This window comes from Poecile atricapillus, chromosome W (genome assembly GCF_030490865.1).
Source record: "Poecile atricapillus isolate bPoeAtr1 chromosome W, bPoeAtr1.hap1, whole genome shotgun sequence".
NCBI classification, from domain to species: domain Eukaryota; kingdom Metazoa; phylum Chordata; class Aves; order Passeriformes; family Paridae; genus Poecile; species Poecile atricapillus.
The window spans coordinates 27,070,919-27,098,066 of NC_081288.1; the positions used below are offsets into that span (position 1 = coordinate 27,070,919).

The window sequence follows — 27,148 nt, forward strand, 5'->3', positions numbered from 1 at the left end:
CTGTGGGGTGGTACAAAGTGTGAGTTTGGGAGGAAAACTGAAATTCAGCCTCTTTAGAAGGCAAGACAGGAGCACAGCATCATAGTGTTTAGGAAACTACTCTGGCACTGGGGAAATCAATGGAGGTTCAGCTCATTGCTCTGCCCTTGCTCTGCTCCAGGCTCCCTGTGTGACCACGTACCACCCTGGGCTACTGCTATTTCAAGGAACATCAGTATCAGACATGCTGCTGTTTCAGAGCCCAGTTTTGGCCAGAACGCTTAATTCTGTGTCTCCTTTGCTATTAAATTTATTCTGCCGAAGGCACAGGTGCCTACTGGAACTCTTTTGCAGGTTTCGCCTCCTCTGCCAAACCGTCATTGCTCACAAGCTCTTTGACCACGTAGTGCTGGCCTTCATCTTCCTGAACTGCATCACGATTGCCCTGGAAAGACCTCAGATTGAACACAGAAGCACGGTGAGGACCATTACCTGTCACCCACTTTTTAGCACAGCCTTTAACAATGGTGGCTCCTGAGTGTTCCTGGTACTGGTATGATCTCTGGAAGAACTTCAGCATTAAACACCAGCTCCGACTCATCTATTCAAATACCTAAATATTAGTAATTGACATAAATGTGTGCTTCCCCTGCAGGCTCTTATAATGGGGCAACCCACTTTATAATACAGAAAGCCTAGTTCCTTCTGCCTTGGAAAATAAAAGTCTCCTCCAGAAACCTGCATATAAGAGATGAATGGCAAAAGGGACAATGACTGGGTACTGAAAGATTGAAGTAACTTCCATGCTGTAGGAATGGCACATCATCATTCATGTATGCTACTCCTGGGCTATCTTGGAGGGGTCTTAAGCTGGCAATGAAATTACTTATTCTGCTTGTCTGCCTTAGCTGGCTCCCAGACTCTGCTGCACTTGGACACAATCTGTGGTCTATGCTCAGCAGCTCTTCAGGAAGGAGTCCCAGGTCAGTGCAGCAGGTCAGTCCTGAGCAGCACTGACAGAAAAGGGCAGAAGGTGCCTTGAAACCAGATTTGCAGGATGCAAAAAACCCCCATCCACTGTTCTCTGGCAGAGCTGCATATGATCCTGTCCCAGCCAAGGGACTATATGAACTGAAAGCTGCCTAGCACTGACCTCTGCAAAGGGCAGTTCCCTTATTTCATCAACTTTCAGACCCTTCACAGGAATGCAAAAATATCAAGATCATCAAAGGGGCCTGACAGAGGAACAAGAAATAGTCAAAATACATTTAAGGTCTTTCTCTGTTTTGTTTTTTCTTTTGTTTTATTTTTTCTAGGAAAGAATCTTTCTCACTGTGTCCAACTACATTTTCACAGCAATCTTTGTAGCTGAGATGACACTGAAGGTAAGTTACTGGAGATGAACAGCTCAGAGCCTTTTTCCAGTGTCAAACACTGTTCATGTTTGCTCAGCACCCTTTTAAAATCTGCTCATCTTCTCAGTACAGCAATCCTTCCCTCTACCTTTATAAAGGCAGATGTTGCCTGGGGTTCAGTCCTGTCTTGCTAGGCATAGAGATGTTTATTGTAGGCATTAGATCCAGTTGAATCTTAGTATTCATGAAGGATAGCTGGCATTCAAGTATGGATTTTATAATGATGTCAAATGTCCATTCCGTTTCTTCGGGAGCAAGAATGGGGGACATTACAAAAATATTTATGACATGCTCAAAGTTGAGATAATTATTCCATAGATGTAAAAGTACTTTGCAAAAATCAGAAAACCTTGGTACTACCTTCTCATGTTTGGGAAAAAGTTCTAAATCTGTGTGCTGGAAATTAAACCCCTGAAATTAATATCTGAATTTTGACCATGATTTGCAGGATGTTAATATCTTTCCATGGCCATCAATTTCTGTAGCACTCACTGTTTTTGAGAACTGCTGACAAACAAATTACCCCTTTAAGAGCCAAAGTATGGATTTAGTGCCTGACTTTACCTCCAGGGTGATTTCTGAACCGTGAGACTTTCCCCAAAGTCTTGTGTGGCAGGGAAAGGTTTCCTGTGGCTCCCCTACAGTGCCATGTTACTCAGGAAGGCAGAAAAAAGGTGTTTTCCTTTATAGACACCCAGGTGAAAGGAAAAGATTATGAGATGACAACTTCAGTGTAATGAGGAATTGATAACTATTCCTTCTCCCATTTTCTCCATAGTTGCTCTCTACCAGGTAACATAGGAGCCATTTCACCCTCTCTTCTCTCCCCTTTCTTCCAGGTGGTCTCTCTAGGCCTGTATTTTGGGGACCAAGCCTATCTCCGCAGCAGCTGGAACATCTTGGATGGCTTCTTGGTCTTTGTGTCTCTCATTGACATTGTGGTCTCAGTGGCCTCTGCTGGTGGTGCCAAAATCCTGGGGGTGCTGCGAGTGCTCCGGTTGCTGCGCACACTACGTCCCCTCCGGTCAGAACCCCACCGAGCCCTGCTTGGCCCCCTCTTCTCACTGGTTATCCCCAGGAGGGGTCCCAGGGTCACATCCTGTTGTGCCAGGCAAAGTTTAGTTTTTCCACTTACAAGCAATAAGCCACAAGGAGGTCCTCCTTAGCCATATGGGTCTGTTGCTGGAGATACCTCATCAAACAAAAAATCTATGGGAGAGAAAAGGATTTTTGATCACAGGGGAGGGATCTCCACTGAGGGGTCACTGCACAGGGTCTGCTGCAGCTGAAAATGCTTAGCTTAGGCCAAATGTCCCCACCCTGTCCCTCTGTCATCCTTCCCCTTGCTTCCTTTCCAGAGTCATCAGTCGAGCCCCTGGTCTGAAGCTGGTGGTGGAGACACTCATTTCTTCCCTCAAGCCCATAGGAAACATTGTCCTCATCTGCTGTGCTTTCTTCATCATCTTTGGCATCCTGGGAGTGCAGGTAGGTTGTTACTGTCCATCAAACAGCCCTGGAGCCCTATTGCCATGGACACCTGTCTCCCAGGTCCTGTAGCAGACACAGGGAGCCAAGCAGAGCAGGAGAGACAGGGAAGCTGGTGAATTCTCTGTGTTTTCCCTCTTCCACAAGTCATCTCCACCATGACACAGCCTTTGGCAAGCACAGACAGGTGCTCAGCAAGCACAGGCATTGCTGGACGTGAGAGACAGGAGTTAATCCTCACACCTGTCAGCAGCTGGGTCAGGGTTTGGGCCAGTGCCATAGGAAGAGCCCAGGGCTGATGCAGAGCTCATTGGACCCATCCATGCCACCCCACAAGGGCAAGCAGTTCAGTGCCTGCTCACATGAACCCTGCCTCCAGTCAGCTCTCTTCCTCCCCCTCACTCTGAGCCCTAAATCCACCCACAAACTTCTTTAATTTTTTTATTTAATCCTCTTTATTTTCAGCTGTTGCATTGCAGAGGAGCAAGAGTGTGGGCGTTACTTCCATCTCAGGGAATGCGCTATACTTAGTTTGCTCTGATGCATCTGTACAAATGCACAATCCAGTACCTTCCATATGGGGAAAGGAGCCCTGGGCAGAAGAGTCACAGCAGTGCAGTGCAGCTTTGTGAATAAATATATATGAGAAGAGGATGTTTTTTTCTGGTTCTTTACCCTCAGATGAGATCCCATCAGCACTCTCAGTAACTGGGAAGCAGGGAGGGAAGATTACTCTAGGGGACTGATTAGAAGATACTTTTTCACTTTGTACCCAGAAAGGCTGCCTTAAGGGCTGTCAGATGGTGGGCTTATGGTCACTGCAGGCCTGGGGCAATGGAGGAGGTTGAAAAGCCAAGTGTGAGCTCACAAGGGTGGTCCTGGCTTCTTTGCAACAGATGAGTCTGTGCTCTACATTGTGTTGGTGGTGTCCCTGTCGTGCTCTATGTGGCTTGCAGTCTTGCAGGCCATGCAGCATCTTGGCAACTTCTGTACATCCCAGGGAGCATGGGGAACCCTGTGGGGAACCCTATGGGGAAAGTGACCCTGATGGAGTCACTCCCCTCCTGCAGCTTTTCAAGGGCAAGTTCTACCACTGCCTGGGGGTTGACATCAGGAACATCACCAACCGCTCCGACTGCGTGGCAGCCAACTACAAGTGGGTGCACCACAAGTACAACTTCGACAACCTAGGACAGGTGAGTTTGCCCACAGCCCCTCCCTCTGATGAGGATCCAACAAGGGGTTTGTCTCCTCCCCAGGGAACAGATGCAGTACCTGGAAAGCCAATGACTGGGCCAGAAGGAACAGTTATATGGCATGGATGTCCATACAGAAGCTGTGTCTCTAGAGGGTTGGTGTCAGAATTACACAGGATGAGTGGGAAAGAAAAGTGGTGGCAGCAGAGAGCTTGATTTTCTCTTTTCTCCTGCCACAAAGCAGATGTTCTTCACAACCTCTCTCCTCTGGTGGATCTGGGTGCATATGGCTTCCTGTCACCCCCTCCATGTCCTCCACTGGGGAAGGAGCAGGTTTTGATGTGTGCAGAGACACAGGAAGAGTATTTCAGTGTTGTGTGTGTTAGAGCATAAACCCACAGTATTTTTTTTTTCTACCTGCCAGATGCATCGGCTCCACATCAGATTTTCTTTATGTGTTGCAGGCTCTGATGTCCCTCTTTGTTTTGGCTTCCAAGGATGGCTGGGTCAATATTATGTACAATGGACTTGATGCTGTGGCTGTTGACCAGCAGGTACATGGACTTTCTTGTGAAAGGACCTTTTCACTTTCCTTGTGATCATAAGGCAGAGACATCCTTTAATATCCTGCTTCAGATACCTCCCTCAAACCAAGAGTTCCTTCCAGGCTCCTTCTGAATGCTTTGCTCACCTATTTGCAAGGGATCAGGTCCATGGTATTTTCTAGTCCATGCAGGGAGGTATAGCTGTGGCTATGCTGTGGGGTCAGTGGGCCTTTACCTATTTGTAATGAAAAAACAATAATGCCATGTGTCTCTCTGGCTCCCTCCTGGCCCACACATCATTATTTCAATACCTTGTAAAGCAGGATCTCTTGGGCTGCTGCCCACTGCATCCCTATTCCTCTACTGCTAAGACAATGGCTGCCTATGTTCTTCTCCCACTCCAGCCAGTGACGAACAACAACCCCTGGATGCTACTCTACTTCATCTCCTTTCTCCTCATCGTCAGTTTCTTTGTGCTCAACATGTTTGTGGGGGTGGTGGTGGAGAACTTCCACAAGTGCCGGCAGCACCAGGAGGCTGAGGAGGCGCGCCGGCGGGAGGAGAAGCGCCTGCGACGCTTGGAGAAGAAGCGAAGGAGTAAGGCACAGCCTAAGTGTTTGGTTGGTTCGTAGGCCAAGGTTTTCTGAGAAAAACCTTTTCCTCTTCTTTTTCTTTCCCAATGGGCTGGTCTCCAAAATCCATTGCTCGTGGCCATGCTCTCAGCCTTCCTCCCCGCACCACTGCTGTGTCACCACACACCTCACTGTGGCGGTCTAGGGAAGAGGGGTGGCTGAGGAGGTCTGCTGGGACTCCAGGGAAGGCACTGGGGAAGGGTTTTAGCACCCTGCTCCTCAGGAGATGATGTACCAAAAACACCCCTGTGCACATGCCGACAGGCACTGTTGGCATGGGATGTGCACACATCGGTATGCTTCCTGTGCTTGGGGTAGAGTCCCACCTGGGCTTCCTGCAGCTCAGCTGGTGGTTGAAGAAGAACCTGGGCAGACTATTCTTTATGTTTAAACCCAAATTTAAAGAAGAAGGGGGAAAAAAAAGAGGAAGACCCCTGTGTTTTGTGTCCCAGTGACCCCAGTGTTGTAGTGTCACTCCTTGGGATCTTAAATCCTCTGTGTTGAAGGAAATCCTCTATTCCTGGTGTTTCTGTCCTGTTTTGTGTTACCTTTAGATAAAAATTGCTAGAGCATACTCGCTCCTGGAAATCATCCCTACTACCCAGACTTCTATTCACAGCCTATGGGCATGCTTTCCCTTCCTCTGCTTCAGTTTTCCCCTTCTCTCTTATAACACCCCAGGGCCTCTCCTTGAACCATCTGCTCCTTTTATCATAAGTGATCTTAATTTGTCAAGACATGAAATGCTGATTTAGCACCATTCCCACAAACACAGTCTAACAGATTTTCTTTCTAGCATTCTGTTGTCTTTTTCCCTACATATTTTTCCCCATTTCTTCTTTCCTTTCTTTTTTTTTGAATTTTTTTCCCCTCCTCCTCTTGTCCTTTATCTATACCTATTCTTTTCTGATTTTTCTCTCTCCTAACTGCATTCCATTTTCTTTCAATACCTATCACCAATCTTATGCCTTCTCCCTCCTCAGTGCTTCTTACCCATTTCTCTCTTTTCTTCTAATTTCTTCCTAACTCTGCCCATATCCCTCTTTCCACTGAAGAGGCGCAGCGTTTGCCGTACTATGCTACCTACTGCCACATACGCCTCCTTATCCATTCGGTCTGCACCAGCCACTATCTGGACATCTTCATCACTTTCATCATCTGCCTCAACGTGGTCACTATGTCCTTGGAGCACTACAACCAACCTGTGGTGAGTGAGATCATGAAGATAAGTCGTGCCTCCAGATATTGTCATTTTGGTACAGCTCTCTGGTGACCACTGCCCACCAGCATAAGTAGGACACTTGGGTGTCTCTAAAAACTAGTGTTGAAGTTTTGTAGGAAGTAGTTTTGTAGTAGGCAAATTTGTGTGAATATTTTCATGTGTATCCAGAAAGGTAGTTCCTACTCAGACATTTGTTATCTGTTAAAATCAATAGAGAGAAGGTATCTGAGCAAGAGTCAAGCCCCTAGAAAGCATGGTGCAATTAAATCTCTGTGCTTTCTATTAGTAAGTGGATATGTGGGTCACCCTAATTTAGCTGCCTGCTCTGCTTTTTATGTTCCCCTGGATCCTAATAGGAGTGGTGGAAGCAGCAGTGTTCTGGGAGCTTCAGGCTTTGCATCAGATTTCCAAATGTCAGCCCAATTCCCCTGCCATATGGCCTCAGCTGAGAGAACCAGAGCAGCTGGTTGTATGTCATGGGATGGGCCACCTTTACCAAGCCACCTTTTGTTCATAAGAGAAGCTGCAGGGCCCAAGTGCTGAGCAGAGCCTCTCTCAGCAGCAAGGTGTGACTCCAAATACAGCACCTTCGAGGCCAAATGTTTTACACTTTGCTTGGGTAGAGATCATGTACCTCTCAGTGTTCCTGGCAAAGCTGCAGATGCCTTTGGTGGGAAACATGTATGCTGCACATATCAAAGAAACCTCCTTCCTCCATATGTAGACAAAGCATTCATCATGACATCTGCCCAGTGACATTTCAGTTTTCTCTTCAGAAGACCCTTGGTTTATGTGACAGCTCTGGTGTCTGAACAGATTGTCTGAGGTAGCTCAGGTTTGATCAGGAGCTGAATCTGTCTGTTCTCATTCAAATCTTTTGCCTGGCTCCTCTGTTTCCTGCCCACCTAGCCCAACTGCCCAGCTTTCATCTTGCCCTAGATGGTGCCCAGCTTTATATTTCAGGAAGTCTCAACCTTTATCTGTTGGCATTCTCACATCAGATCTTTGTCCCTCAACAAGTCACTCTTCTTTCTTACTCTTCAGCTCCTTTCCCTGGAACACAGCTCCAGCCAAGCCAGCCTGCTGTCAGGCTCTGTTAAACAATCTTCTCAAAGCACTTCAAACCCTTCCAGTACAAAATTCCACCAAAAGCTTCCCACTGCTCACAGTGGTTCCTGGTGGTCATGAATGGGCAGCACGTAAAAAACCCAGAAGCCAAACAACTCAGAAATGTGATGTTCTGGCCCCAGACCAAGGCACAGAAGGGTTTTCTCTGGTCAGAGATGACCTGAATCCACCACCAGAGTAACCCCTGTGCTTCACTCCTGGTTGATAGCTGTGCCAGTGCCATTGGAAAGGTATCATTCAGGTGGCATGGGCTACTGGCAGAAGAAAAGCCTGATGGCATTTCATGGATTCTCTTGCAATGGCCTCCTCCTCCCGATCATGCCGAACAGTACAGGAGAAAGGAGCAGTAACTGATCCTGGGAAGAGCAAGGGGCAGCGGGGTGGCCTGGTGGCAACCTCCACATTTAAGTAGGTAGGAAGCGTGGGGCAGCTTCCCCCCCGCCCAAAGTGAATACCCAGGGCAGCTTCCGCACCCCAGGATGAATTCCAGGCACTAAGGAGAGTCCCCACACAGGGGGTTATGTGTTGGATGTTGCTTTTGCTTCAATTCTTTTCCCTCTCTTTCTGTGGCAGTCCCTGGAGACCGCCCTCAAGTACTGCAACTACCTGTTCACCACTGTCTTTGTGTTTGAGGCAGTCCTCAAGCTGGTGGCATTTGGTCTGCGACGATTCTTCAAAGACAGGTGAGCAGAGGGTTGTCAGCTGTGGCTGTGGGACAGCTGGGTTTGGGGTAGAGGTTTGGGGATGGTGCCCTATCTAGACCATGAAGTGGTGGCAGAGTGCTCTGACTGCCTCCCAGTTCTGCACAGCATGGACCTAACCTCATCCTCCACAAGCCGCAATGCTTAGGCAATAGCAAGAGTTGTCCAAAAATTGCCTCTTGGTTAGAGTCTGCTGGTTAGGCAAGAAAGTAAAGGAGGTGAAGTTAGAAAGAGACATTTTTTTCCTGCCCTGGAGGCAAACTGTGAGCATGCTGAAGCAGAACATATATAGCAAAGTTGATTCAAGGTAGTAAGGCCGTAAAAAGCTGAGCCCATTAGTCAAAGCATAGCACCATAGTAACACAGCTCCATGCCTTCAAATCAGGCTGGCTTGCCTCTGGCTGCGCAGGGTGTGTGCAAAGCGAATCTCTGTTTCTCTGGAAAAGCCCATATAGGCTGACTCAGAGTGGGTCTTGAACTCATACATAAGGAAATGTTTAGGCTAAAGTGGAGACAAGTACCTTTCTTTCACAGGAAAATGGAAAAATTCTATCTTAGTTTATTCTCTTCAATTTTTCTTCTGAAGGTGGAACCAGCTAGATCTGGCCATTGTGCTGCTGTCTGTCATGGGCATCACATTGGAAGAGATTGAAATCAACGCTGCTCTCCCAATTAACCCCACTATCATTCGGATCATGAGAGTGCTGCGTATCGCCCGGGGTGAGAGAGACGCTGGCCAGAGCAGGGGTGTATGTGGCCATGAGTGCAGCTTGGTGCCATGACTCATTGAGCAGTAGCTGTAGAGTCGTGAGCTTGCCCTGTCCCCAGCCCTCAAGGAGCCTCTGGGGTCTCCTTCATCTCATCCCAGCAGGGATTCTAGAATCTAGGGCACCCTAGAAGCTCAGGCTTTCTGGTTCCCTGGGAGGTGAAGCAGTGGCAGGGTGGGCAGATCATGTGAGAGCTGAACTTTCTCTGTTACTCATTTTTGGGGCAACTACAGTAGTAGGGTGGGAAGCAGAGACCAACAAGCAGGTTGGAATTCGCACAGGTAAGGTGGTGGCCAAAGTGTGCCAAGATGTCATAACAGTGATGGCTGAAGGAAAAGAGAGTGATGGAAGGAAAAAGCAAAGCAGAAGGACAATTAGGATACACATTCCTGGGAAAAAGCATGTGGCTAAAGTGTCTGAGTGAAGCATGAAGAATAGACATGGGTGGCAGAAACAAAATATTTAGTAAAAAGGATATAAACTTGATAAGGAACAACTGGGGTTGTACCATCAAAAGTAAGAAGAGGAATGAGGGGAAAGTCCAGTTTTTCTAGGGCAAAGAGAGACAAGTCTGGTGCTACTGTCATTAGTAAGTCACACAAAGGATGCCTCTGAGCTCAGTCTGACTGACACTTCTCTTGTGCTTGTTGTGACAGTCCTGAAGCTACTGAAGATGGCCACAGGAATGCGAGCACTGCTGGATACAGTTGTTCAAGCTCTGCCACAGGTAAAACATCTTCCCAAAACACTCTCCTCTTCTTTCCCTTTTTTCAAAGAGTTGATTCTTGTGGAGTCTCAGAGGTGGTGTCTACTGTGGTGTGCAGGCAACTGCCTGAAGGTCATGTCCAAGTTCTCATGTCATTCATGGGGTTACAATTCACCTTGCATCTCTCTTCTCCAGCACGTGCAAGAAATAAGGCTTGACCCCTGGAAAAGGGTAGATTTCTTCCCATCATGTCTAGCTAGTGTCTAACTGTTTGCAATTAGTCCATGGCTCCTTTTTTTTCCTCCTCCCTCCATAGAAGGGAAGAGTGATTGGAAGTTATTTCAGGAGGAAAGGAAATCTTTCTGTCACTGCACTGCTCACTCTTCCCCAAAAGTACCCCCTTTTCCCTCCTTCTCTTCCATTTGCACTCCCATCACTCCTTTTCTTAGCCAGTGCTTCCCCCTTCCTATTTTTTCTTCTTTTCTTCTCCTGGTTCCCTTTGTGTTTCTGTGCCTCTCATGCATGAGCAGCAGTGACACGCTCTGTTGTGGCTCACACAGCCGGCAGTTAAGTGTCTGCCGCAAGACATGATGGAGACAGAAGGATCTCATGAGCTGTGAGTGGCAGCTGCTCCCAAACGAGATGCTGACACGGTGCTTTACACAGGCTCCAAGCCCGCTGTGAGCATCCTCCGTGATGGATGAGCAGTCAGGGAGTCTGGTCCCCTTCCTTTTGGGTTGTTGAGGGAGAATTGTTAAGCAAGGAGTAATGGCACCAAGTGGCTCTACGGATCATACATCAGACCAGTCCCTTGGCAGGCCCTGAGAAGGCAACTCTATTGCGTGATATCAAAATGCACCAGCATTTGTCAGTTGATTTATCAGCTAATGTGCCAGTGCTGGTGAGTGATGATGAGCTGGGAATCAATTTGAAAACAGCATGAGTAGTTACCCAGGGAATTTGCTTCTGGTGTTGGTGACAATAAATGTCAATCTGAGTTAGGGGAATATGATGGCACAAAAGGGAAAAGGAAACTCTGTGATCTTTTATGGATCCCGAGCTCTGTCTGATCTCCCATGCTTTTTATTAAACAACAATTATTTGTGGTTTATTATAATAATAGTAATAACAAAAATATTAATAATTCATGTGTAGGATATGCAACATTATTCAGGATAATTGTGGGCTGAGATACACTGGACAATAGAAGGAAGGGGAGATGAAGGACATTCTTAGTGCAGGCAGACCTGAAACGTAAATTTCTTTTAGTTCTGGCTGCTGCCACAGAATGGATCAGTGCAGCTTCTTTGTGCCTTGCTCTTTTCCATTCCAAGAGCCACAACAGATGAATTTTCTCAGACAAGGATCTGGGACAGAGAAGGTCTTCAGATCCAGCGTCTGCATGTCTGTGGCATGTTTATTCTGAAACCCAGAAAAATGCACACAGATATTAAGAGCTGGATTAAATAGTATCCAGAAACTGTTGGTGAGAGGACTCTGCAATATATTTGCACTTAGATTATGAGATTCAACTTCTACCCCCAATATACAGATAATAAATAAGAGAGGAGGAAATATCCATATCTCTGTCATGTAGACAGAGGAACTTGAGCCGTCAGACAGTTATGTGTTTTGCTCAAGACAGCAAAGAGCAGAGCCAAGACCTGAGAGTCTCTGCTTCTAGTCCTAGCCACAAACTACAAGCATAGTCTTCCACGCTTTCTCATTTCTGATTTTTCTGTCTACCATTTGCCTATGGCTCCTTTGCTAACCAAGTTTGTGAGCCAGCTCTCTTGGAGGTCAGTAATACCTGCCTCAAAGCAAGCAGATGACTGAAAGTTTGGTCTTCCAGGTATCCCCTGGAAGATAATAACAAGCAGAACTTAATCCCTCCAACATCAAAGCCTGTGACTTCCTATTGACTGGCTTTTGCTAGTTCCTATGACAGGTTGGCTTTGTTCAATAAAGTTGTGTAGCAGGGATAAAAAAAATCCCTCCATACTTACAGTTGTATAAAAGTCTGAACTTAAAGGTCTAAAATCAACCAATTTCAGCATTAAAAGAATGAATCTAGTGTCCATATTTTATACACCGAGTCTTTGGGGGACAATTGAATTAACTGTAATATTATTCTCCAAGATTTATTGGCTTTGCCAAAAGAAGTAGTTTTAAATAAGTTGTCCTCTCCCTTGCACTTTATCCTCTTCCTGACCTTTCTCTTTTTGTTCCTAGAGCACAGACACAAATCAGGGATTTTGGCTTGCTAATGGCATACAAGACATCTCCAGTTGTCCTGTTTCAATTCCCCTCCTGTCTTTGTTATACTGTAACAATTCTTAATAGTGAATAGAGATTTAATTTTAAAGAGCCCTTTGGAAATGTAGTCCTTAGCTAAATTTTATTAACTTCCTCTTCTTAACGCCCTGTAGACACAGACCCAGCACTGTGTTTTCACAGCATTTACTATGGTGTCTAATTTAGTCATCAGAAATAATTCCTTCCAGTGAGTATGTAGGGAGCCAGGATGTGGCAGTCCAGGGGAGTGGGTGGGCTGAATCATTTATTTCTCTGCTGAATTTGGATGGCACAGCAGTTGCAATGACTAAATTAGATTTCTGAAGTGATGATCCCAACGTAGGCCCAGTGACCACATGCATTCAGACCAGAAACTGTTTACTGTTTCAAAAAACCTGTTAAGTCCTTAATTTTTCCATGCCTTCTCTTCCCACTTGCCAGTTCCTTCCCCAACCCTGATGGCAACTGGAGCCATCACTGAACATTTCCCAATTTCCCAAGTGCTGAGCAATTGTTTTGGTTGCATTTGTACACCGGGATTTCACTGCTGTTCTCTTCAGACTTGGAAATGCAGAAACACTTTCTGTACAGATGAAATAGGCTTTGGGGTAGGCTGACAGTGCCGTTTTCTTTCAGGTGGGAAACCTTGGACTCCTTTTCATGCTCCTCTTTTTCATCTATGCTGCTCTGGGAGTGGAGCTCTTTGGAAAACTGGGTAAGTCTCAAGCAGACCATGCTTCAGTCAGGAGACACATGCTGGTTGGGTTTCTCAAAATCAGAACTCCTCAATAAAGGGACTGAATTATTTGATGGATTTTATTCTCCCTTATGCATAATTGATGTAATAGGAATTTCCCTCTAAATTGTTGTCCTAACAGCCTAACAAAGTAAAAGCAGCCTCTATTTTCTCTTACATTCTTAAACATTTGCTTTTCCTGCACTCTGTCCCTCACATTGCCTTCAAGACTACAAGAAAAAGTTTGTGAAAGTTTATTTACATCTCTTGACATGGAATATTGATCAAGAAGAAAGATGCTGGGAGGATCCTCCTGAGCAACAGAGTTACACTGCCTGATATCCTGGGGCTGGGCCATCAGGGATTTTTCCATATTGATGGCAAACTGTTGGGCAGGGTGCTGATACCATTCATTACCTGAGGTCTTCAGGCTGTGAGTTCATGTTGCTGGTCTCAGGGCTGGTAGTGTGTCCTCCCCTGAAGACACACAAGTCCTATTGTTTTTCAGTGTGCAACGATGAGAACCCCTGTGAGGGCATGAGCCGCCACGCCACCTTCGAGAACTTTGGGATGGCCTTCCTCACACTTTTCCAGGTGTCCACAGGAGACAACTGGAATGGGATCATGAAGGTAACTGGGACTTGGAGGAAAGGATATCCTTCTTGTGGGGAAAGACAAACTCTGATGCGTGGATCTGCTCAGCAGAGCTTGGGCTAGCAAAGGGAAGGGGAACTGAACACAGAAACTGGGTTGCTAGATAGGACCCCTGCTTGGTGCAGAGCCTGTCTCCCCACCATGGTAACTCACACTTTGGGCTCATCTAGTCCTGGAGACGTTTGATTGAGAAAAGGGCCAATTTTCCTTGGGAGGAACAAGAAAATCATTTAGGGTAAGAGGGAATATCCACTGTAGTCAGGACTGTTGTCAAAGCTGAGCACAGGACATGTGTGTTGGACATAGCACTCACCTGCAGAGCTACCAGGAAAATACAAATTAAATACTTCCTTTGGAGGACATGGAGAAAGGAAAGTTCTTTCATCACATACGGTGCTTTTGAGAATAGAAGGGAGAAGGCAGTACCAGCCTGCTCATTTTTGGTCTTGTTCACGTGTGGGGCTACAGTGGCAGCAACATGTCATGGTCTGAAGGTTTCCTTCATATACCTTTGGATGATTTTTCTCTGAAGCAAACAACGTATGAACAGGGAGTGTCCCAGATTCTTTGGGGACCTCATTATGCCAAAAGGTATGGGGTGATAGAAATGTTTGCCTTGTTTTTTCCTCTGGCATCAGTGTTTTTTGACAGAGAGAACAGCCAAGCTTCTGTTCTTACTTTAGTCTTTCCTTCCTTCCATCATTCCCTCTCAATCCCAACTTCCCCTCAAGGATACCTTGCGTGACTGCAGCCACGATGACCGGAGCTGTCTCAGCAACCTGCAGTTCATCTCCCCACTGTACTTTGTCAGCTTTGTGCTCACAGCCCAGTTTGTCCTCATCAACGTGGTGGTAGCTGTGCTCATGAAACATCTTGATGACAGCAACAAGGAGGCCCAGGAGGATGCAGAGATGGATGCTGAGCTTGAGATGGAAATTACTCATGGGCTATGCTCCCACAAGTCAGGCTCTCCAAATTCAGGACAGGGAAAAGGAGCAGGAACAGGAGGAGGTGGTGGTAGAACAGATCCTGAAGGACATCTGTGCATGAGATGTTACTCTCCAGCCCAGGTGAGTACACCACTGAACTTACTAACCAGACTGCAGCAAGGAGCTGTGGGCATTAGCTGGGTAATTCAGATGATTGAGGGCTTAGCAATAGCAGAGTCTTCCACCTCAGGGTGAAAGGTTTGCTTTCAGCAGTAGTTTTGAGTTGATAGGATCATGTAGGGACAAGGCTATGACAGCAGTGTGTCCTGTTCATTGTCATCACGGTGTAGGAACCTGAGGGCCAGCAGAGGAGGGATGGAGCAGATCAGCTAAAGGTGTGACAGGAGCAAATTTGAGAGGGGAGCTCAGGAGAAGAGTGCAGGAGAAATTGCAGATCAAGAGTGAGTGACTCCAGCAGAGCTGGAAGGGAGACATGAGCACTGAAAGTGAGTGAAGACTGTCCCTTCTTTTTTTTTTTTTTTTCATTGAACTCTGGCACCTATACACACCCTGTGGCGCAAATGTTCCCCTCAGTGATCCTGTGCAAGTACCTGCAGAACAAGATGCTGCTCCAGATGAGTCAGGGTGGAGAACCCAGCCCCAAATTCACATGAAACTTGAAAGCAAAAAACTCGACATTCTTAAAATGATCTCTCCCATCCTCCCCCCTTTCTTGTCCCCTAGGAGAACTTATGGCTGGACAGTGTCTCTTTAATTATTAAGGACTCCTTCGACGGGGAGTTAATGATCATCGATAACCTATCGGGCTCCGTCTTCCATCATTACTCCTCGCCGGCCATGTGCGAGAAGTGTAACCATGACAAGCAAGAGGTAACCTGCGTACGAGGATGTGTGAGGGGACTCTTCCCCCCAGACCTGCACACCCACACCCACGTGCCCGCAGGTCGTCCCATGTGTGCTCCTCACTGTAGATTGTGTAGACAGTAGAGCTTGTTGACCTGTGTTTGTTATCTGTTGTGAAATGCAGGTACTGCCTCTAGCACAGGCCTGCCCTCCTCAGCCACACGTGGATGTTTGAGGTGGTGGAAAAGTGAGACGTGACAGGACACAGGTCAGGAGGGGCTGAATGACCTGTAGAGAAATGGCTATGAAGGCATCCTTGGCAGCTCTTGTTGTGTTCAATTCTGCAAGAAAAATCTAGGTTTAGGCTCATGTTGGACAGAGGATTCTAAGGATCTCACCCCAATGAGACCGCTCAGGAGCAATTCAGTGGGAGATTTAAGTTTGTGTTTTGTCCTCATTTTAAGCATGTGCTTGCTTATTCCCTATTGAGGTTGATCAATTAAGCACATGTTTAAATGCTTCGTTGAATAGAGTCATGTCTGTGAGCAAGGATTGGTTTGCAGTGAAAACCAGTTAATCAGTTTGAGCAAAAACTAAATGAAAGTGGGCCCACCGAGAAAGTTTGTTAGCTGACAAATGGGTTGTTGCTAAGAGCAGGACTAAATGGCTTAGACTTGAGCTACTAAAGTTGCTTTGGAAAACTCCTTCCTAAGCAATTAGTCTTTTCAGGTTGTGAAACTTGAGGAGCAAAATAGTCTGGGAAGGGTTAGGTGAGTAGCAGAACTAATTTAGTTCTGAAGAAATTTTATTGTGTGTAGGTGCTCTGATTTTGTGTGGTCAGACTCGTAGCAGTAGTGTGGTTCTTCTGCCAGTCAATTGGTATGTCAGTGGCAAACTTCACCCTTCCTTCCCTATAACTGACTCGATACTTTATAGCTTATAAAGAACAAGGAAACTCGGGGAAAGAGCTCTTATTGGCAGATCATTCTATTCATATTTGAAGAAAGCAATATTTTGTTTGGTCTCAAATGCCTAGTTCTGATGCTCTGATATTTTTTCAGCTTCTCAGCTGTCTGCTTTTCCCCACTGCTTCCTTTTGAAAGTATCAAAATGCAAACATTGCTGTAGTTTATAGTTATTGAGACACTTCACAAATGAATTCTGCATTAATGCAACCAAATAACTACTTTTTCATTAACTGCAATTTCCATTGCTTTACTTAAGTTTTTATGTTCAGCAATTGGTGCTCAGCTTTCTCAGCAAATGAGATCTCCTAAGGCATTCCAGAGTGATTGCCCCCAAGTTAAGTCATTTGTAGCTAGTTTGCTGCATTTGAAAACCTCACAGATAGTCTTCAGTTTCCCCCGCCTACGAATTAAGACAAAAACACATTTTCATACCTTTCCAGTGAAGAAACTAGATGGCAAAATCTTCAAATGCAACCCACAGCCAGAGCGAAGAATTTGATGTAATTATCACAACTGAGGAATTATTCTTAGATCATACTTTCTAATGGCTGTTATAGAACCATAAATTAGTTTCAAAATTGGTATTTTAATACATCTAAAATGTGGAACTGAAAAGAAATTATCTCTGCAAGAATGAGTTTAGTAATAAAATACAGATGTTTTATTTTGTATCATATGAGTCAAAACTATACCTTAGGATTTTAAGCCAGGATTGATCATGACCTCTTCATATTTCAAAACAGAAAAAGAAATTGAGGAAATTTAAATAATAAATCACAATATGGAGTCATAGCTAACATCAGCAATGCACACAGTTATTAAATTAGAGTGTCCTCTGGTACGTCAACATATCCAAATAAGTATTGTACACAGACTGAATTGTACAGTCCCAGAAACAGCTGACAGCAATTTACATAGGCAAAACTATTTATCTAGTCTTCTTAACTGCCCGTGTGTTAGGAAAAAAACAGTATGCTTGCTGTCCGCCCTATCAGCCTTAAACTGCCGTTCTGACAAAAATCACATATTAGGCAAAACTGTCCCCTCCAATTTCATCGGTATTTTAATTCACTGAGATGCTGAGCACAGTGGATGGACACAACATTTAAATGTATGCTCAAACTCATTAATGTGTTATTATAATTAATATTAAGCTTTTTGTGGCATTGAGCAGAAGTACTCAGTGCCTTTCCCAATTACTCTCCTGATATTTTATTTTAAAACAAATTATTTGTACAATTGAGGATTTTTGTAATTGTGAGTCTGTTTTTAAAGATATATCTGCAAGTAGTTGTTTAGGGGTATGTGTGCATGGTTCAGTATCTCAGGCTGATGTTCCTGGCAGGTTTCATGGACTGGGATCTAGTGAACAGCCCCTTCTCCCCTCTGCAATTTAAAATATTTTTTTTGCTCCTCATCTTTAGTCAGCAGATTTTAAAATATTCTGCCATAACAGAAGCAAAAAGAACGAAACCTCATTTTTTCAAGGTGCTAAATTCTTCTCTTGTCATTTCTATCCTTTCACTCTTGGGATGGTTGACAGACTTCTGTATATGGATGACTGAAGTGCGTTTAGGCATGGTAGGAGTTTGTCAGTGAGCACCAGTGAAATGTGCTTCCACACCTGCAGCTGATTTAGTCGTGACTTTGTTGATTGTGGATTTAGATCCCAGATTGGTCAGAATTTTCAAGCAAGTGGTTCAGTGACAGACTGTTCTGGCATTTGCTGAAATCCTTTTTTATGGATAGAAAAGGTAGCCACAGATGTTGCCACATGTCATGCTCTTGTCTCTACAAGCACAGCAGTAAGGCTGTTTTGGTGTAGCAAGTACTTGGGAGAGTAATAGATAAGTATTAAGTCCCACACACATTAAGTGGGACTGAATGAAGACTTCCTGCTTCTCTACAGGAGTGGTTGCTGACTGGTGGCTGTGTAGCATCCCTGGCTCACTGTGGGCTCTCTGTGCGTTCGTGCTCTGAGGAGCAGTTGCTGGTTTTGGGCTTTCTCCATGGTTGAACAGCACCATGTTCCTCTGTCAGAATAATATCTCAAATAAGGATGTCATTTGTGCACTTTATTTAAATCCAGGTCCGGTTTCCCATTCTGTTTGTTTAAAGTGCATTATCCCGATGGAGACCTCTTCCAGTCTCTGGCATTGGCACAAGTCACTAAACTTCCAGCTCGAAAGTCAACTCTCCAAATGTTTCACCTGCTGTCATGGTGCAAGAGCTGTACCTGCCTCTTGCAAACACAAACACATGGCCAGAAGCTGTCCTGACTGAGACGACCCAGAATACAGCTCTCAAGAGTTAGCTGCTGGTGGTGCAAACTTCTGGCACTCTAGAGACCAGTGATGGAAATCCAAGCACAGGAGGGACAGAGTAACTGCTTAAGCTGGTAGAAAAAGATGCTTTTCAAGCACTGTGAGAAAGAGTTGTCAGGCAGAGGGGATTTAAAAGCTTGGAGGAAAGAGGATGGGAGAGAGGGGCACATGTGGTATGAAGCAAGGTCAGGCATGGGATTGGAGCAGAGCTGAAGCACAAGAATGAGAGAGATGCAGTGGTCAGATTTGCTTTCAGAAAGCAAGAGAGCTCAAGTGTGGGTGTGTGGGAGGGCTGAGTTTAGAGACAGAGAACAGAATGGAAGACAAGTGTTAGATAAGATCTTGGTTAGGTTAGAGGAGAGGGGAAAGGCAAGATGTAGGAAAGCTGGAGAGAAACAGGGTTTCAGTAATGAAGGTAAGAGAATATGAAAAGCATGATATTGGCATGGACTGCAAAAGGCATGACTTTTCCTGGAATGAAAGCACCTTCATGTTTAAGCAGGGCTGTCTGTGGTGCCTTCAGAAAGGGGGATTCTCTCCTCATCGCTCAGCAGAGCTGGCTGCCCTGTCACCAGCCTGAGGGACCCCTCTGCCTGCCTGGCTTTACTTGCAGGGCCTTGGGCCAGCTGTATCTCTGTGACAGATACAGGACTCGTTCTTCCAATTCTGGCACTAGGGGAGCATGGACTGGTAGCAGCCTGCTTGCAATCGTATATTCAACCTTTCTTAAAAAGTGAATTCTCCTGCCCAGCCCAGGTCTGGGTTAGGCAGTTCCTGATATATCCAAGGAATATAACCTAAAACTGATCTTGGGTCTACAGGCTCTCACTTATCCACCATCAACAGTGTGACTGCTTGAAATGTGGATTCCAGGCATGACCTGTGATAGCTCCTTTCCCTTCCTACAGGTCCAGCTGGCTGAAATGGAAGCGTTATCCCTCAACTCAGACAAGTCCTCTTCCATCCTTCTAGGAGATGAGTCAGACAATCGAAATACTGCTCAGCTGAATCCTAAGGAGATCAAGGTTAGCCTCAGACAGCCATGGGTATCTTACACTATGTGCTGTACTTATGCCCTTGCTCGTTTCAGGTGCTCTGTATTCATCCAGGTGTCCCTGCTGAGGAATATAATTCTGGTCATTTTTCAAGAGCTTCTCCATAGAGCCATACTGTGGAGTAGGATTTGAGGAGAACAAAAGAATATGTGTATTTGAAAGTTCTCTTCACTGCTGTTAGTAACTTCCTCTGAATTAGTCAAAAGGCGATTTGGGCTGAAAAATTGAGCATCTCTTAGCTAGATTGAAGTTATTATCCGAATCAGTTCTTCTTGAGGCTTTGAAAAGTCTTCTCTATCATCTTCCATTAAATTTCAGAAGGCTTTGTCCTCACTTATTTTTATCAGCAGGATGGCCAGGACAACCCTGACTCCACTGGGGCAGACAATCTGGAGGAATGCCTGCTTCCAGCATCCAGTGAGGATGGCTCTGCAAACCCAGACAGTTACCTGTGTGAAATGGAGAATACTTCTTTCAATTCTGTTCAGTCTTGGCTAAAGCATGAAAGTACCAAAGGTGAGCAGGGCTCTTATTCTGCAAGTCTTCTGAAAATGTGGTTTGGTTCAGCTCTGGTTTTCCCCTGCTTTCCCTCTGCCAGGTGGAGAGTTAATGTGACTTGGGGTTACACCAACCAAGAATCAGTTTTCTATTTGCTAATTTGCTTCAGGAATGGGGGGAGGAGCAGTTCCTTCATTTTTGTTGCTAGTTTTTATATCTTCCCTCAGACATGACTCTGTGAAATATTGTGGAAGTGCTACCCCATTTGCAGTAGTGTAGACATGAGCAGTCACAAAAGAGTGGAGACAGATTCTCCTGACATGCCAGCTGGATGAACTGTGCTCACTCAGCACAGAAAAACACTGCTGCCCCCTGAGACCAAATAAAGGTTCAGGGAACATGTAACACATGTCTGCCCTTGGTGGAAGTGCTCCAATTCTACTCTTGAGTGTGCCCTGGTCTCCTGTGGTCCCCAGCTTTCCCAAATCACCTCTTAATTTATCTCCCTTCATCCCTTGCCTTGCAGGGATTTGGGATGAATGTCCTCTGGCAGTGATACATACTTGAATCAAGGCATTACTGCTCAGCATTCTTCTGTGACAGCAACAGCAGAGCTGGCCTGTTACCATATGGCTCTGAGCTGTGTTAGGTCTTCCTGGTCTGGCGCAGGTTTTTGTGAAAAAAGTGGGATCCTTAATCTGAACACCAGACTGAGGCTTCTTAGCCAGGAGTACATGTTCCTGAATATCCTTTGTTCACTGGACCTGAGACTTGGCTCAGTGTAACAGCAGCAAAGGCACAAAATAAAATCGGAGGACTCTTACTAAACTTTTTTTTTCTTCTATTTCTGTTCCCCTCCCCTTTCTTTTGATGCTCTGTCAGTCCCTCCCAGCCCCTTCTCTCCAGGTGCATCTTCCCCTCTGTTACCCGTACCAACAGAATTTTTCCACCCAGCCATCTCTGCCACCCAAACAGGGCCTGAGGAAGTCTCGTGTCCACACAACCTTCCAAAGATCTCCCTGCAAGGCTCGTGGGCATCACTGAGATCTCCAGGTGTGAACTGCTCACTTCTCCATCAGGTGAGGAACCCCGCTTCTGTCTGCTAGAAAAACTCAATTTTCACATCCCACCCAACCAGAGGGGGCTGAACGAGGAGGAGGCAGCTCTGGTCATGGGCTGGGTAACCTGGATCTGTAGGAGGAGCACAGTGGACTCCAGAATGCAGGAGGGTAGGGGAGGAGAGAGCGTAGCATAACAAAGTGGTGTTGGATAGCTCTCACCCCGTGAAGCCGTTTGTTCTTCTGCTTTGGATCAACAGTTTGTCAGCTGCAGTGGGCCCCACATGAAGAGGAAATCACATCACTCTGTAGCTCCCCCCTGGGTCCCTGGCACTGGGTGTGCTGCAGACATCTGCATGCGCAGCAGCCATGCTGTGGGCCAGGGAGGTGACAGCTGCACATCCTCCTCAGGTCCTTTTAAGATTGTGACTCCAAGCCATGCACCTTCTTGTTGGAATAGGCTTCTTCCCACCTGTATCCTCCACATCTCTCAGTGCCCCTTCCACACACTGTGTCCCTAAGATCACTGTGTTGCCCTGCCCACTAAACAAGCCCTTGAATCCCAGAAAGGTGCCATCTCTCTATGAAAAGGCAGCTATTTCTCACTAACAAAAGAGAAAAATAAAAGCACTGGAGGGAGATCAGCTGTTTCTGAAGTGCAGAAAATGCAGAGATGAAAGCAGAGATCCCAGCTACTGTTCTTGGAAGACACTCCATGAGCAGGGGCACTCTATTCCAAACAAACTAAAAAAATAAAACCAGATGTTATCCATCTGTATATAACAGACACTGTAGGTATGATACAAATGTGTATAAATTCACCAAGGATAAATTGAGCCTTGGACTGAGACTGAGTTGTTGCAGTTTTGAAACTTCTGGTTTAAGTTAAGACACAGAAAGGTAGAGCCCTGGAGCTGGCACACCACTGGGGCAAGAGTGCTGAATTATTGTAAAGGAGAAATTAGTAAACTTCTGATTATTTGACACAGAACTGTATTGAATTACTGTGGAGACTGCCTCAGGAGACTGCTTCTAGTCCTACATGCATCTTTCCCAGTGCAGTGTCCCAGTGATGATTGCACAGTGCAGACCAATTTCCTAGAAACAACTGAAATGCAACTTAACTAGATGAGCCCTGATACAAGGAAATTAAGGCTGTTACCTCTTCCTGCTGGAAGGGGACCCCCCCTTTCTACCCTAAATGAAAGAGTAGTTGCTGCTAGTGCTGGTCAAAAGAACCATGGGGCCTCTTTTCTCTCCCCAGATATTGCTGATTTTTTTAATGAGAGGAGGTCTGTACAAATCCCTTGATTCCTGTCCAGCTGATGTGAGTGTCCATATAAACCTATGTGGCAGGTTTATAGGGAAGTCATGAGGGAGGACCCACAGGGAACCTTTGCCCGGCTGCCTCCTGGGCCATCAGTGCTCGGGGAGAGCGTAGTGGTGGGTGCTGCAGGGCTCACAGACCCGGCATCCCTTGAAGTGGATCGCTTCATGTCGGAGGGGTAAATTCATCCTGAAGCAGAATGACATTAGCTCAAAGTATCGAAACATTTCCTCCTCCTTACCCAGAAGGAAATCGCCACGGCAGGCCACACGGCTGGCGCTTTGTAGCATTGATTGGTTTATGGCTCCCTTCCCCAGCAGAGAAGAGTGAGAGAGCAATGGAGTTTTCCCCCTTTCTGTAGTCGCGGCTTATTTTCACCCCCCAAAGTACCCCCAGAAACCAGTAAGGCAAAGTCTCTTTCCCACTGCCCCTGTCCCTCCTGACACCTGTGTTTCCGTGCTCCCGCTCCCCAGCCCCCCGAGAGTGACCCGTCTCTGGACAGCGGCAGCAGCAGCTCGGCCGGCAGCCTGCAGACCACGCTGGAGGACACCAGCCTCAACCTCAGCGACTCTCCGCAGTGTGCCCTGGACCTGCCGGTGGCTCTGTGCCCCGTGCCGGCGGCGGGCAGCCAAAGACCCCTGGCAGCCCCCCTGTCCCCCGCCTCCCGCCGCCGCAGCCTGCGGGGCCGGGGGCTCTTCAACCTGCGGAGCCTGTGCCGCCACCAGCGCAGCCACAGCAGCGGCGGCAGCACCAGCCCCGGCTGCACCCACCACGACTCCATGGACCCTTCGGATGAGGAGGGGGCGGGCAGCAGCCTGCGCGGGGGTGGCAACAACAGCGAGCCCTCGGAGACGCTCAGCAGCCTCTCGCTGACCTCGCTCTTCTCGCCGCCCCCGGCGGCGCTGACCCTGGGGAAGAAGTGCAGCAGCACCAGCAGCCTCCAGGCCAGCCCCTCGCCCCGCCGCCCCGCCGCCCACCACGCCAAGCCCTTCTACACCGTCGACCCTCGGGGCTTCCTCTCGATGCCCTCCTGGGTGACGGACTTCTGCAAGGACACCCCCTCGTCCAGGGAAGGAGAGGAGCCAGACGGCCCCGGCAGACTGGGGACAGGGGACCGCAGCTCCCCGCTCCCTTCCGAGCTGGAGCTGGGCGACGGAGTCAGCAAGAGGAACAGATGAGGGTCCCTGAGGAGCAGGGAGGGAGCATTCGGCCGCCGGCATGGGGAGCATGTTTCACTAGCTTCTCCCTGGCAGCAATTCCAAAGGATTTGCAAGAAAAAGAAAACAGGCAAACAAAAATTTATAAATATATATATATACGTAAATATATATATATATACATATATATATATAATAAATATTCTGGTACCGTACCTCAGAGGTGTGGGAGAGTGCAAGCAATATGTGAACAGTCCTGCCTGGGGGCATGACCTGGACCATCACCCTAGAGACTATAGTGACAAGAAAAGGCCATGGGGCTGGCAGGGACAGGACCCTCCAGCCAGGTGACTGCTATGTGGCAGCTGTTTAGTCCTATACATATACATATATAGAGAGATCGATTTATTTATTTTTTTTACTGAGAGATTATGAATTTTAGAAAGTGCTAAGGAGGAACAAGAGAATGGGGGGGGGGGGGGGGGGAGGTGCTGAAGGAGCTGCTACACCAAACCATGAGGGTGGGGTGAAGGGAAGGGAAGCAGGGTGAGCAGCAAGGGAAGAGCATCTGACGCTTGCCTTGTGTGTTTCTGCAAGCTTCTTTATTGTCCATGCTTCCATTTCCAAGGTTAAAAATCGTGGGCCGGATCTTCAGGGTGAGCATAAATTGGCAAAACATGCTGTTGGTGTAAAGCAGCAGAGTTTTGGCTTGAGGTGAATTCATGCTGATTTACAGCAGGTGAAAATCTGGCCCCAGCAACAGTGAAAAGCAAATATCCATGGACCACAGGGAAACGTTTTGAGGTGAAAAGCCTTGCTTTGAAGGGAATGTGTGAACACAGCGGGCACGCTCATGGAAGGAGGGATAGGAGGCTACATGGCCTTTTTTTGTTGTTATTTTGTTGGGTTTGGGTTTTTTTTCATTTTCCAAAGAAAGAAAACTACAAAGGGTAAAAAATTACAAGGCTCGTGGGGATATTTGGAGTGGGAGAGGCAGGGTGGAAGGGAAGGGGGAGGTAAAAAGGGGAGAGGAAATTGAATTTTTCCCCCTTTTATTTGCAGTAATTGTGATATTATATTTTAGAAGCCCAAAGGTGCAAAAATTATCCCTAGAGAAACCTATCTGTTATTTTTGTATCTATAGCTATATATATTAAAAGAATTCAAAACCTAGAATATTAAAAAAAGACATAAAAGCAAAGGGGGCTTCAACAACACAAAATGCAGTCGGTCCCTTGGCTGAAGGCTAACCCTGTTCCAAGTTCCAGTGAGAAGAACCTGCAAGGACATCCTCAGCTCGGTGGTGGTTCTGTCTCCTCTCTAGCATCACCCTCTGGCATTTTCCTGGTTTGCGTCGGTGTACCTGAGACCAGAGTCCTAATCAGTGCCAGCCATGGACATGGAGGGCAGTGAATATTGATTGAAGACGTATGTGTGTGTGTGTGTGTGCCATTGTAAGGATGCTGATGTGTGCTGTGTCCAGGCCAAGTGGTTCACTAGCTGGAGAGATGGGTGAGAAGGACAAGGAGAACTGCAGCTCTCCTTGTCTCTGCCTTGCAGGGCAGTGGGAGTGGGGAGGATTGCAGAGGGTGAGGGCAGAACGACCCCTCAATCCATGACCTCCCTCAGGATCCCGGATTTTATCCAGCACCCTTCTCTCCCAATGTGGTTGCAACGAGGCTTCCAGAGGCTGCATCCCTCCTTGCTTTTCCAGCGGTACAACTGCACAACTCTCCTTCCTGGCAGGGCCAGCCTGGATCTCCTCCTGCAGCAACTCCACGGTTTTGCACCCTTCCCAGATTTGCAAACGGGTAGGAAAACCAGCCACCCGAGGGGAACAAAGAATTTTGGATGTCATGTACCACCCCAGGGATGTTTCACTCAGATGTGTCAGAGAAGACAGAATGGGAAGGGCAGCAGGGAGATGATGTCTCTAATGGAGACAGGAATGTTTAGAGCACTGAGGAGAAGGAGCAGGGCTCCCTGTCCCATTTTTCCCATTAGACCAAGAGGGCCTCTGCAGTCCTCATAGAGGTCTCCCAGCTGGCATATGAAGCATTGTGAAGAGGGCAGCACAAAAGATTATCTGATTTGATTGTGACCTGTCTGACTTTAAAGCAGCTGCTGCATTTTACAAACCAAGGTTGTAAACAGTGAGCACATCACTTGGGACCAGCAGCCAGGAAAAGGATAATTACTGTGTGGAGTTAATTCATTTGCTCTGTTGTAAGCACTCATGCTGACTGCAGGGAGGTCAGACCTGTCAGTAGAGGACAGGAGAGCTTGGGTCCTTGTCTTTGCAGAAAGGATGCAAGTACAGATTCATTAAAGCAATAATAAGGGTCTTTAAATGCTTTCTTTGCACGGGTAGTTCTTTGGGTAAGTTGCCCCTGCTCACTGTCCTGTGGGCAGGGAGGAGGGACATGACACATGGTTTCACATCCTCAGGGAAGGAAGTCCATCCCTAAATGGCTGAACAATGAACTTGGGTTGCACGAGGCTTTGACCCAAACCCAGAGCTGCTTTGAAGCCAGAGGTAGGGCTTACCAAAAAACCCAAAGAGTTGAAACCCATCCAAACCCCAGAGACTTCAATGCATAAAGTGCTCCCTGGAAGTTTGCCATAAGAGAACTCAAAGGTGGGACTCCAAGCTGTCCTGGCAGTTGTATGGGCTGTGAAATGTTTCAACTGAGCAATAGGAGAAACATCAGAGATTGGTGGAGTGCTAGAAATGAAACAATATTTGATCATGAGAGAAGTATGGCTTGGACTTGGGATAGCTGGGAGGGAAGAAGGGTAGAAAGATGGTGATGGTGACCTCATGGGGTGACTACCACGCCTTGGATGGATATCTCTAGGCTTATTCCCAGTTGTCCCTGGCAGTGACATCTTTGCTTCTCCTGTGGTTTGGAATTTATGGCAGTCCTGCTCTGCAGGATGTCTCCCCTTCACCTCCCAGCAGGGTCATGCCATCTCACCAACCTCCTGGTGAAAGGGCTTTCACCCTCAGCTGTATGACTGGAGCAAAAGGCTTCTGGCTTAGGAAGGAGGTTGCCCTGGAAACAAAAGCCTAGCTTATCCATAAAGACTATTTTGTTTCTCTCTTAATTAATTACTGTTTCAAGAAGAAGCAGGAAACCTCTATCCATCCCAAAGAGGAGGCAGAACACTAAACCCCAGCAAGTTTGCACAAAGCAAACTTTGTGTTTTTGCTGGGAATTTCTGCAGCATTTCAGGTTGTGCTGTTTCGACTGTCAAGAGCTGCCTTTCCCAGATATGCCTGGCTTTAGGCATGTGGAAAAACCTCTGCCATCACCCGCCCACCTCCCAGACAACACCTGAGGAGAGCTTAGGATTTGCCCTGGCATCTATTCAGGCTCTAATACTCCCCACTTCCCACAAGGGACTGTACCGCAGGCAGTTCCTGCCATGGTGCTCTCTGCTGTCCTTAGCCTGATATTGCTCTGCGTTGTCCTGCTGCCACACTACCCTTGTGCCCAGTTCTCC

The 27,148-nt window shown here is 46.8% G+C and overlaps 1 protein-coding gene across 1 annotated transcript in view; it reads left to right on the top strand.

Moving 5' to 3' along the window:
- Nucleotides 1–23,756, top strand: part of LOC131591736 (voltage-dependent T-type calcium channel subunit alpha-1I-like) — a 147,886-nt gene extending 124,130 nt beyond the window's left edge. The window contains exons 18-36 of the mRNA XM_058862742.1: nucleotides 334–457; nucleotides 1,296–1,364; nucleotides 2,234–2,418; nucleotides 2,753–2,879; nucleotides 3,950–4,075; nucleotides 4,540–4,629; nucleotides 5,025–5,244; nucleotides 6,308–6,459; nucleotides 8,176–8,285; nucleotides 8,890–9,023; nucleotides 9,727–9,797; nucleotides 12,708–12,786; nucleotides 13,316–13,437; nucleotides 14,193–14,531; nucleotides 15,135–15,281; nucleotides 19,455–19,571; nucleotides 19,952–20,117; nucleotides 20,982–21,178; nucleotides 22,958–23,756. Coding sequence (XP_058718725.1) covers nucleotides 334–457; nucleotides 1,296–1,364; nucleotides 2,234–2,418; nucleotides 2,753–2,879; nucleotides 3,950–4,075; nucleotides 4,540–4,629; nucleotides 5,025–5,244; nucleotides 6,308–6,459; nucleotides 8,176–8,285; nucleotides 8,890–9,023; nucleotides 9,727–9,797; nucleotides 12,708–12,786; nucleotides 13,316–13,437; nucleotides 14,193–14,531; nucleotides 15,135–15,281; nucleotides 19,455–19,571; nucleotides 19,952–20,117; nucleotides 20,982–21,178; nucleotides 22,958–23,662 — 3,280 coding nt within the window. The 3' untranslated portion in view covers nucleotides 23,663–23,756. The remainder of the gene's footprint in view (nucleotides 1–333; nucleotides 458–1,295; nucleotides 1,365–2,233; nucleotides 2,419–2,752; nucleotides 2,880–3,949; nucleotides 4,076–4,539; nucleotides 4,630–5,024; nucleotides 5,245–6,307; nucleotides 6,460–8,175; nucleotides 8,286–8,889; nucleotides 9,024–9,726; nucleotides 9,798–12,707; nucleotides 12,787–13,315; nucleotides 13,438–14,192; nucleotides 14,532–15,134; nucleotides 15,282–19,454; nucleotides 19,572–19,951; nucleotides 20,118–20,981; nucleotides 21,179–22,957) is intronic.
- The last annotated feature ends 3,392 nt before the right edge of the window (nucleotides 23,757–27,148 follow it).